Raw genomic sequence first — 11,901 nt, 5'->3', positions numbered from 1 at the left:
GATGGGCCATCACAGTTGGGGACACACAAGTCTATCGGTAGGCTTGCTGGAACAGCCACTGCCCTGACTGAGAAATGAAACCTTCCCTAAGGTATTTATGTTCTATTTTACATGTGAGGTAGCTGAGTACCTGGGTTAGAGGGTTACAGATGAATGATCGCCTCTTTTCCCCTGCTCAGTATCAGGAAAAAGAAATTTAAAACAAAGCTTTCCTTTCGGTACTGGTTTGGTTTTGTTTTCCCTCCTAAGTTGCTGCCACCTAGTGGTGAGAATAATTTAGGCTATAAATCCAAAATTAAAGATCCAACTCTATGGCAATTAGAAAATATTTTTAAGAACGTCTTAAAATCCAGCATATCTCAGTGTAGTGGCTCATGTCTATGATCCTAGCCTCTTTTTATCTGAATACAATTAAAAGACTTCACTTTTTATCCTTTGACTGCATTTACTAAATTATGATAATGAAGAGCCACTAGTTCAGTAGAAACACATTATATTAATTAATCTAGTTAAAATCGTGATAGATCCTGTTTCCTCTCCCGTAAAATAGGTTTAAAGGAACAGTAAGCTCTTCCAGAGACATCCCCTGTATCACTAAAGGTGTATCCTGTTCTTCAATTTCCCTATCTGGCTGTTTGCTTAACATATCACCTATGAACCTAATTTTTTGTGTATATTGGTTTTTCTTATTTTCACATATTCCAAATCCATGTAATATCCCATATCCTAATATATTTATCAATTTTTATTTGGAGGAATCTGAGTAGTCTTTAACTTATAGGCTGTCTTAAATAAAAATATGTGATTTTAATAATAATAATTTATATTCCTCTCTCATATATTATATCCTTACTACAGCTTCCCTCCCCTTAGCTTTTCCCAACCCCCACCCTATCATCTCCTCCTTCCTCCAGGTCCACCGCCCCCCCTTAGAGAAGAGCAGGCTTCCCAGGTATAGCAACCAAACACAGCATAACAAACTACAATAATACCAGGCAGAGACCATCACCTTGAGGCTGGGCCAGACAAACCAGCAGGAGGAAAACGGTCATTCATACAAGTAGGTCAAACAGTCAGAGCAGCCCTTGCTCCCACTACTAGAATTCCCAGGCGAACACCAAGCTACTTAGCCATAACTCACATTCCCAGGACCTGGGTCGGACCCCTATAGGCTCCCTGATCTCTGCGAGTTCCCTGCAATCTTCTTCTCTTGAGCGTGTTTTCTTCTTTTCCTTCTAGAGCTTTCAGGTGTGCTGTTAACTTGCTAGTAGATCTCTGCAATTGTTTTATGAAGGCATTTGGTGCTGAGTTTTCCTCTGAGCTGTCCTTTCCTCGTGTCCCATAAGTCAGGTGCGTTGTGCTTTCACTTCCATTATTCTGGGAAGTCTTTCATTTCTTTTTTCCTTTTTTGTTCTTATTTCTTCTGTGACCCAGTGGTCATTCTGTGGAGAGTTGTTCAGTTTCCACGAGTGTGTAGGCTCTCTGTTGCTTCCTTGAAGTCCTGCTTTAATCCATGGTGGTGTGTGATCAGTTCTGAGTCTCTCCCATGAGGTGCTGAGTGAAGATGGAATTAGTTTGTGTTTGGTGAGATGTTCTGTAGGTCGCAGGTCCATTTGGTTCATGATGTCTGTTAGCTCCACTATTTCCCTAGTATCTGTCTGTCTGTCCATTGGGGAGAGTGGGATATTACTGTCTATTATTCTGTGAGGTTCAGTGTGTGATTTAATCTTTAGTAATGTTTCTTTTACAAATGTGGGTACCCTTTAATTTGGGATGTAGATGTTAAGAATTGAAACACCATCTTGATGTATTTTCGGAGTTGTTGAGCTGGGATGCTTCCTATCATCCCTAGGCTTGGTCTTTTCATGGTATAACAGATTTCCTGGGTGCTTTGTGTTCGGAGGTTTTTAGACTTAACATTTTCTTTGACTGATGAATCTATTTCTTCTATCATCTCTTCAACTCAGCTCCCAGGAGTCTGCCTTCCAGTCCTTGTACTCTGTTGGCGAAGCTTGCTTTGTAATTCCTGCTTGCTTACCCACGTTTCCCATCTCCAGGATTCTCAGTTTGTGTCTTCTTTATTGCTTCTATTTCCAGTTTTTGGTCTTGAATAGTTTCTTTCGCCTGCTTGTTTAATTTAGATAGGGGTGGGGAGAATCTTGGCATTCCTTAAAGGATTAATTGATTTCCTCCAATTTTGTGTTTATCTTTTCCATAATTTGAGGGGTTTCTTTTCATTTTCTCTTTAAGGACCTCTGTCATCTTATACAGTTGGTTTTAAGTCATTTTCTTGTGTTCCAGCTGCACTGAAATATTCCCATCTTGCTGACATATGACAACTGAGTTCTTGTGGTGCCACAGTGCCCTGGCATCTCAAGCACACAGCTGTGCAGGTGAGCATGCGGGCTGGATGTCTGTTTCCCACGTGCTCTAACACAGCCCTCTGAACTGGTCACTCACCTGGACTTCAGGTCACATGAAGGTCAATGGACTCTGATGGCTGTGTTAGAATAGTCAAAAGTGTTTGCTTTCGGAGACCAATCTGGGGATTATCTGCAAAAAGCAAAACCCCAGTAGAGGAAGCAAGCAGCCCTGTGACAAAGAAGAGACAGAGAACAGTAGCCATTAAGGAAGCAGACAACTGCCAAATACATGGAGAAATGCTTCTGAGGAAGGAGCTCTAAACGCCTGCTGAGGGTGTGAGTGAGGAGAGGGAGAAGAGAGTGGTGTCTGGTTCTGGCTTTGTAGGTGGGGAGGAGAGCGGAGAACCATGTTAGCACAAAGGTATTGTGAAGGGAATTTAGATGTGCTAAATTGTTCATATATAGGGGGAAAATAGTCCTACTTGCTAACTGGGGATATAACTTGAAAGAGATATCAGGATATCATGGAGAGTCATGGACCTAGGTCCTGAAGTGATTAGTAAAGGGGACCAGGATAAGTGAACAGCTGGTCGGTGTACTGGACAGACGCTATCCAAGATCTGCCGGGCTCTGGCCCAGCAAGAGCAGCCAGAGTTGGGCTCTCCAAAGGGACCTCTAAGGATAGAATAGAAGCTTGGATGACACCAACACTTAATAAGGTGTAAAATCCTTTTAAAAATAAAAAAGTATTATTATTATTTATTTTTATTTTATGTGTACAGTTGCTATGCCTGTGTGGACAGCTGTGCACATTATACATGCAGTACCTACAGGGGCCAGAAGAGGGCATCTGATCCTCTAGAATTGGAGTTAGAAATGGCTGTGAGCTGCCATGTAGTGCTGGGAACTGATCCAGGGTCCTCTGCAAGAGTAGCCAAGGCTTTTAACCACCGAGCTGTCTCTACGGTCTGTAACATCCTTCTTTAGTGAATCTCATTTTCACAAGGTAGGAGCCATTGTATTGAAATCTACACGTCTTTCTTAATATGGACCTGGAGCGAGTGCAAAGAACTATTTCCCTAACATTTCATTTAAAGACTGTAAAAACCAAGCTTGTTTTTAAATTTAAGAATCCTACAGATGCCTAGGGAGGACAGTTAGAAAATGTTACCGCCCAGAAAATTCTACATTGTGTGGCTCTCATTTTCTAGGTGGGCTCTGAACTTCTAGCACCTACTTGGAGGACTATCCTTCCTCCCTCATCGACAGGAATTAGCTTTAGAAAGACTGTTATTTATATTTTCCCTCCAACCTATGTGACAGAGAACTAAACAGTAAGAAAGTGACCTTCAAGATGTCCATTCACCCGCTTACAGGGAACAGACTGAGCCTCCTTGTGAATGATGCCTTTGTATTCTTGTTGGTATTGGTTCTGTTTGTTTTGTTTTTTTTTTTAGTGCCTTTAAAGAGAAGCGATGGCTTCAGCAGTTAGGAATAGCAAGAGTCCTAGCCAAGAGGAGCATTTCTAACCTGACTATCAAAGGAGGTCCAGCAAAGTACGAAAACTATCCAGAAATTATGCTTTGAAATGTCACGGCAGCCCTGGTTTGACTAGAGATGTGGTCAAACAGAAGCTCCAGTTCGAATGCTACACGACTTTAGCGTGAAGAGGAGCATGTTCAACTTCTGTTGCATGTTTAACAGCAAGCTTTCTTGAACACTGTATGATTTAAAACTCTCTAGAGGAGCAGAGCCCATAGAATGAGTATGTATTAAAGGGGTTTACTGTGTTGGCTTACATGATGTAGTCTGAATAGTCCAACAACAGGTGCCTTTACACTGAAGAACCGGGTACCTGCTCAACCCAGGAGGCTGGATGATCCCACAGTTCCAATCTGCTAATGGTGAGAAGGGTTCCTGGTCTTCCCTCCACATCGGCAACCAGAAGATGGATTTTTCTATTAGGAAAGGAATGCAGCAGCAGCAGCAGCAATAGAACAGTGATGTGAGGGCTGCTGGTAGAAGATCCATTTAAGGTGGACCTACTCATTCTAAAGAAACCGCCCAAGAAAAGCCTTCCCACACACCCTCAGGGCTTGGAAGGAAAAGTCACGGGGCACCAATGCTGTGAAAAGATGACATCTCATGTTTTGGCACCAATGTTAGGAAAAGGATGAAGAGGGTGGGGGGCAAATGGCCCATGGAGGTGTGACAAGGCCTGGGGGCAAGGGAGATGCCTCTGGGGGCCCATGTTGGGAATCCCTTCCCCCTGAGGGACCAGCCACACAACGGTATAGTACAGAATAGAATTTATTCAGGTCATGGGGGAGTTAAGAGTGTGGTAGAGACAGAGAGAGAGGGAGGAATAGAGGAGTAGAGGCCGGCCATGAGCATGTGGAGGGAGGGGGAAGGGAAGAGGAGGGGTAGGAGTGGGAGCGCAAGGCTGAAAGAGGCCAAGAGAGGCAAGAGAGCGAGGAGGGGGCAAGCAGCCCCTTTTATAGTGTCAGGTCATTGGGGTGGAGCATACCTGGCTACTGCCAGGTAATTGAGGGGTGGGGTTTACAGAATCCCAACAGGGCTAACTTTTGTCTAGTTAACCCCTCACAGGTAAGCTTTGGAGACTTATCTCTTAGTAAATTCCAGATACAGTCAAGTGGACATCCAAGGTTAACCATCAGGGATACAGACGACCAAATGGCACTTAAATTCTGAAAAGATGGTACTGTTCTGATGTCAAAATTTACAAATTTCCCCCCATTAGAGTCTCAGAAAGAACTCATAGGAAAACAAACAAAAGGTAACACCAGAAATTGGCTGTGGGGCTAGGAAACTAAGGAGGATATAAGAATTAGAATTTGGGGGGGGGGGGGACTGGAGAGATGGCTCAGCAGTTAACAGCACTGTCTGAACTTCCAGAGGTCCTGAATTCAATTCCCGAAAGCACATAGTGGCTCACAACCATCTGTAATGGGATCCAGTGCCCTCTTCTGGTGAATCTGAAGACAACTACAGTGTACTCATATCCATAAAATAAAATAAAATAAAAATTTTAAAAAGAAAGTTTAGAATTTTTATCGTACATTTTACCTTTGTTTTTTCTGAGTGTGTTTTAATTCTCTGGAGTTTAAAAGTCATATAAATAAAGATGTAATAAGATAACTTTTAAATTAAATTCTATATAGCAAGGTCCCCAATAGAGTTACCAAAAGCCCCAGGTTCAGACATGTTAATTTCTGCTAGAGCATTTCTTGCTATTATTTTTTTTCAAACTTAACTAAAGCTTACACACAATAGAGCACATGGATGTTATATGTAATGGGTAGTGGATATAACTAGCATGTGACCGTGTAAAGAACACCCCAGTCAAAATGTAGAACAGCTGAGGTACCCCTAGGAATAAATCTCATCCTTGAGGGACAATGCTGTTTGGACATTAGTTTCTGGACAGAAGACTTCCGACTTGGAACACTTGAGATCTGATGGTTTGTGATAAATTTACATCCTGTATTTATCAATGGCACTTGTATTTATCAAAATCAATACATTTTGGAATTTTGTTAATTTTTATGAGGCATGATTTAATATGTAGTCCTTGCTGGCTGGCCTGGAACTAATTTTGTAGTCTAATTTATCCAAAAAACTGTGGCAATCCTCCTGCCTCAGCCTCCCAAATTTAGGAATTATTGGATGGCTGCTGCATTTCCACCCAGTACTAGATTTTTTTATTACTCCCTCAGTAGTTAGGCCTCTGGCTATAGATGTATCATATTATCTATTGACGTGCATAGATATTTAGACTGTCACATTTCTGAGATATTATGAATAAAGCATTAGTGGACAGGATCGTCAATGTGTTTTCTGGATATCTCTTTTCAGTTTTAGGGGGCAACTACCTAGAAACAGAATTATTTGATAATAAGCTGAGTACAAAATTAGCATTATATGAAAGAGTCTAAGGCTGGAGAGATGGCTCAGATGTTGAGAGCACTGACTGCTCTTCCAGAGGTTCTGAGTTCAAAACACATGGTGGCTCACAACCATCTGTAACGGGATCTGATGCCCTCTTCTGGTGTGTCTGAATACAGAGACAGTGTACTCATATATAATAAATAAATAAACCTTTAAAAAAAATAAGAAAGAGTCTAAGAGTTTTTGGGGTGCCTTTGCAATTTCACACTTCTACCACAACAGAAAAGAGCTCTCGCCTGACATGCTTCCCTCAAGCTTACTTCAGAGCCTGACAAACAAGTTCAAATGTTTCCAAGCAGCTGGCCAGGGGCCTCTGCCCTCTTCAGAAATCACAGGTAGTAAAGAAGAAGTTCTTCCAGTACTAGCCTCTGCTTTGTTTTGTTTTGTTTTAATCCTAGACAGCAGCAGCAGCAGCAGATGGGCCAGCAGTAGGGGGTAGCCTCTACTGTTTCATCTCTTGTGTGCGGTTCTGGTAGTAGGACTCTTAACCCTGCAAGTGTTATCACCCCAGGGCAGGCCTTAGCTGTTGGAATTGACCTTTCACAAACACTGTCAGACTCTCACTAAGGAGCTTTTCTCCCCGAAAGCTTTCGGAAAACCCCTACCACTATGTTTAAACTCCAACATCTTGCCAGACATTGTGGTGCATGGCTTTAATCCCAGCACTCAGGAAGAAGAGGCAGACAGGTCTCTGAGTTCAAGGCCAGTCTTTCTATAGAGCAAGTTCCAGGACAGCAAGAACTATGCAGACAAACCCCATGTCAGAAAACCACAAAAACAAAGACAAAAACCTTCTTCCAGTCCCCTCACCTCTTCAATGACATTGCCAAACTCCTTTGCCCACTGTCCCTTTGCATCCTGATATCCAGGCAAGGCGGTTACTGAAGATAAACAGGCCTGTCCGGATAAACAATTCCAGGAGAGAGAAACTACAGGTTTGCATGTAGCCTGCTCAGTTGCATTCCCAAACTATTTATCTAAACCCCAAGCTTTCCCTTCCTCCTTCTGAAAACACCACCTTCCCCCTGTGCCTGCCTTCACTGTTTGAAATGAAGAATTTCATCTGTTGAGGTCAGACTGGCCTGTTTTCTGCCTCTTTAAGCTGTTTCCTTAAATTGCCTCAGAAATTTAACGTTGAGCTGCTTCAGAAATCTAACATTATGTAGTGGAATCCTGGCTTCTGCAAGGTTCATGGATCTTGTATAGGTCTATAGTATCAGGACCCTTAATGCTATAAGGATTACAGCTCTTTTATAGGTGTAAAAAGAAATCAGGATTTCTTAGTATTGGGAAGATTCTAAATCGGGATGTATCCAATTTCTCACCCCTTAGTGACAGCCAATTTTCCAGCTCCTGGGGCCAGAGTGTTTGAAGAACTGGCTACCAAGAACTCAGGAACGATTCCAGCAACCAAAGCCTTCAGCTACTCTTGGATTGTCTCTAAAATAATTTTTATTCCATTAGGAAGAGACAGGGAGTGAAAAAGATGGAGAGGGAGTGTGCTTGTAGGTGAACACGTGTGCCACAGTACAGTTTGGCAAGTCAGAGAACAAATCATAGGGGCCAGTTTTCTCTTCTACCATGAGGGTCCCAGGGTTTGAACTCAGGTCTTCCTGCTTCTCAGCAAGCAACCTTTACCCACTGAGCCATCTTACCCAGCCAGTCTGTTTGCTTCTTTACAATCTTCCATCCCTCTTCAGCTCCTAAGAAACTGGCTATTTTACCATTCTTGCCTCTCTGTTCCCCTCTTCTGCTGGCAAGGATCAAGCTGGGCAGTCACTTCTATGGCTTGATGTTCAGGACACTCAGCTGTTGTGTCTGTTGCAACTTGGCTGCTTTTATCATTGCTGCTACAGCAGTGTATCTGCTTCTAGAAGTGGGCAAGAAAAGACCACTAGAAAGGCCTTTTATTGGGTCCAACATTGTAGCAGCAAGGGATACAGTGTAAGGAGGAGCAGTCTGAAGAAATGGTGTTTGCACCATTCGAAGCAAACCTCACAGCCAAGGAAAGTGCTCCCTTTCTTGCCTAAGTGAAAATGTTCACAGACTTATTTAGGGACCATGAAGGCTTGTGATAACACAAAGTCCTGCACAAATTGTTCAAAACCACCCTAGCTGGTGTACCTTCAGAAACCAGTGAGAACACCTGTGATCATTGTGTAGTTTCTCTCAAGCTATTGTGGAGTGTACAAAATAGTCACTGTGATATATATGTCTTGTGTCCGTGGAGCTCACAAGAAGGTGGTGAATCCCCTACAATTAGAGTTACTTATGGAGAGATACCATATGAATGCTGGAACTGAACCTGGGTCCTCTGCAACAGCAACAAGAGCTCTTAACCACTGAGCTATCTCTGCAGCACCACATACTACACTTTTGCGGGGTGATTTAAGAATGAAAGACTTGTAACTTTTTAACTCTTACCAGGGTTCACCTCTTCCCTTCACTCCTATAGAGTGAATCCTGCAATCTCCTTCTCGGTGGACTGCCAGACACCGGAACCCAAAGCTTAGGCAGTATCGTCACGCCGGAGCTTCTTTTCGCCTGCACCGAGGTCGGAAGTGGTAAGGGCGGGGCCGGCGCGGAGGGGCGAAGTCGGGAGATTTACTAAGATGCTGCTGGATTTGTCCGAGGAGCACAAGGAGCACCTGGCCTTCCTGCCGCAAGTGGACAGCGCGGGTAAGGGAGTGCGGGGTGCTTGCGGCGGCGGGGACAGCCTGGGGGACAGCCCGGCACTCATGCCTGCCGACTTCCGTTGCAGTGGTCGCCGAGTTCGGGAGGATCGCCGTGGAGTTCCTCCGACGGGGATCAAACCCGAAGATCTATGAAGGCGCCGCCAGTAAGAAAGGGAGAGGACAGCTTTCAGTTGAGCTGGAAAGTGCAATCTGTTTTCTTTCTCCGCCTGAACCTTTGCAAGTCCTAGGGTCTTATTTCCCTTGCAGCCTTTAAAAAACCCAAAGAGCAGTCGTGGCGCAAACTCTGCAAGTAGCTGCGTGATTTTAAAGCTAGTATGAAACAACTATCTTAATATTTAAAATGAATACAGTACCATCTGCCTTTCGGAAATACTATGGTGCTTAATAAAATACTGCATGCTGAAGAAGCGGAACTGTCATTCAAGTGTTCGGTTAACATTTGCTGCCCAGAAACTGCTTTTGCTAAAGTTGAAGAGGGTGGGAGCGAGATTAAGAACACCCCTGTTGAATTCCCCTTCTGCCTGGCATGAAGGGGTTGTGTGTCTGTTCACAGGTTTGTGTTTTGTTATGATTGCTTGGAGGGAAATACTGAAGACCTGTTAGTGGAGTGGGTTGAGACAGACCAGTAGTCTCCTTAACTCATTTTCATTGTACTGTTTGAAGAGATCTGGTAATTGAACATGCTTATTTTTAACAAATGGATAATCTGTTCATTTCTCCCCCCTCTCCTCCTTAGGAAAACTCAATGTGAGTAGTGACACTGTCCAGCATGGGGTGGAAGGATTAACATATCTCCTCACAGAGAGCTCAAAGCTCATGGTAAGGCTTCTGAGAACTGTATTGTATTACCCAGAACCTTTCAAACGGGCACCTCTTACAATATTACTAACTCATAATTGAATTTGTGCAGAATACCTAAACGGTGTTACTGGTATTATCAAATACGAATGCCTCTTGCTAGTTTAAATTATAATTGTCAATATTTCTGTATCATATGTATCAGCAGTCGTATCTGTCTTGATGGGAAAGTAGAAAATAAAATTAAGCATCTTAATTTCATATTTTAGTAAGGTTATTTTGTATACTAGTAACTTGGATTTTGGAATGGTGGGCAGTGATGTTCTTTCAATATAAGGAATGTTCTAGACAGAATTAGAGGATATAATGGACCTTTGTGTGTAGAAATGGTTTAGCATTTACTAGACAAAGGTAAATTCCAGTGACCTCAATTTATGTTTAGATTTCTGAACTGGATTTCCAAGACTCTGTTTTTGTTCTGGGATTCTCTGAAGAATTGAACAACTTACTGCTTCAGCTCTACCTAGACAACAGAAAGGAGATCCGAACTATTCTGAATGAGTTAGCACCTTGTCTCCCCAGTTACCATAGTCTTGAGTGGCGGCTAGATGTACAGGTATGGCTTTTCTTTGTTTACGCCTGACACAGACTATAAAAATCACATGCTCCATTATTTACCAACTTAGCCAAGCTCTTATGAAAACAAACATGTAAATTTTAATGCTCATTTTTGGGTCATTTCACATGTAGCTCATTTTCTTTTATTTCTAATATGATTTACTGAGTTTAATTTGCAAAGGTTTTTATTTATTTTTATTACGTGTATTTACTCAATGTGTGTGTACATGAATGGCACTTGTGTAGAGATCAGAGGACAGCTTTCAGAAGTTTGCCCTAAAAGATTAAGCTCAGGTAGTCAGGCATAGCAGCAAGTGCCTTAACCCACTGAACCATCCCTAAGACCCTAATTTGCAATGTTTTTAAAACGTCATTTTAGAAAAAAAAGATGGTTTAAAAAAACAGACTTGTTTGTTTTTGCTTTGTTTTTTTGGCAATGCTTATTTTTAAAAATTGTCTGTAAACACACACACACAAAGAAAAGTGTATAGTTGGGACACTCAATAAGACTCACGTAATCACATACTCAAAGTCATGTGAACATGACCAAGACCATTAGGTTTCATTTACAACCTTGTTTTCCTTTCCAACTGTTTTATAGTTTAATTTCCATTTTGTCACTTGTAGTTCATCTAAAATAAGATTTTTTTTTTTTTTTAACCTATGGCATTGTTTATTTTAAGTGTTATATACTCGGCATAATCATTAGTCCCTGTGCTCTTCCTGTGTTTCCAAGCTTGCAAGCAGAAGTCTCCGGCAACAAATTAAACCAGCAGTGACGATAAGGCTGCACCTCCATCAGAATGGTGACCACAACACTCACTTTCTGCAGACAGACCCAGCTACCCTGCTGCATTTGGTTCAGCAACTGGAGCAAGCATTGGAGGAGATGAAAACTAACCACTGCAGGAGAGTAGTCCGCAGCATCAAGTAACTCGGAGGTCCAGTTCCGTCCAGTTCCTTCTGGTTGGCAGTGGCCTGTCTGGGTTTCATGGAGTTTCTTTTTCTGCTCAGGATGTGGAAATCTTGATCAGAAGCTAAACTACAGTTCCTTTTGGTGCTAAATGCAGTCAGCTTCTTGACAGATTGCAAAGCATTTTGTATTTTAAGTGTGTAAATAGGATGGACCAACTAAAATTCATCAATACTGTTTTCTGTGTACGTGAACTCTTCTGACTTGGATATTTTTTTTTTTTTTTTTTTTTATCTGCTTTATTTCTTTGGCCTCGATCAAAATTTGAAAATAAAATTCACAGTTAATATTTAGAACTATTTCTAGATAGTTCCGTATCTTTTGCTTCTAAAAGTGTTTCACAATTCTGGCCACAGGAAAGACAAATTGGATTTTTACAAGCCTTTCTATATTGTTACAGGTGCATGTGTGCTCTTGCTTTATGTAAAGATGCTGAGTAGCACTTACCACATTGCTTACGTTTAAGTTATTGGGGCTGATTAAC

The 11,901-nt window shown here is 42.1% G+C and overlaps 1 protein-coding gene across 1 annotated transcript; it reads left to right on the top strand.

Moving 5' to 3' along the window:
* The first annotated feature begins 8,900 nt into the window (after window positions 1-8,900).
* On the top strand, window positions 8,901-11,664 carry COMMD2 (COMM domain containing 2). Its single transcript, XM_080929197.1, has 5 exons — window positions 8,901-9,011; window positions 9,094-9,171; window positions 9,765-9,847; window positions 10,269-10,442; window positions 11,181-11,664. The coding sequence occupies exons 1-5, from the start codon at window positions 8,945-8,947 to the stop codon at window positions 11,376-11,378; spliced, it is 600 nt and encodes a 199-aa protein (XP_080785323.1). The 5' UTR covers window positions 8,901-8,944; the 3' UTR covers window positions 11,379-11,664.
* Window positions 11,665-11,901: the final 237 nt, after the last annotated feature.

Source organism: Micromys minutus (genome assembly GCF_963924665.1).
Source record: "Micromys minutus genome assembly, chromosome: 15".
In the NCBI taxonomy this organism is placed as follows: domain Eukaryota; kingdom Metazoa; phylum Chordata; class Mammalia; order Rodentia; family Muridae; genus Micromys; species Micromys minutus.
Note: the sequence above shows the minus strand (reverse complement) of the source record. Positions and strands in the feature narration are given on the sequence as shown.

What these genes read in the sequence shown, in the direction of transcription:
- COMMD2 (XM_080929197.1), top strand. Translation starts at nt 8,945, where the DNA reads ATGCTGCTGGATTTGTCCGAGGAGCACAAGGAGCACCTGGCCTTCCTG. An exon ending in GCCGCAAGTGGACAGCGCGG is followed by an intron (nt 9,012 to 9,093) that starts GTAAGGGAGTGC and finishes CTTCCGTTGCAG; the next exon opens with TGGTCGCCGAGTTCGGGAGG. An exon ending in CAGAGAGCTCAAAGCTCATG is followed by an intron (nt 9,848 to 10,268) that starts GTAAGGCTTCTG and finishes ATTTATGTTTAG; the next exon opens with ATTTCTGAACTGGATTTCCA.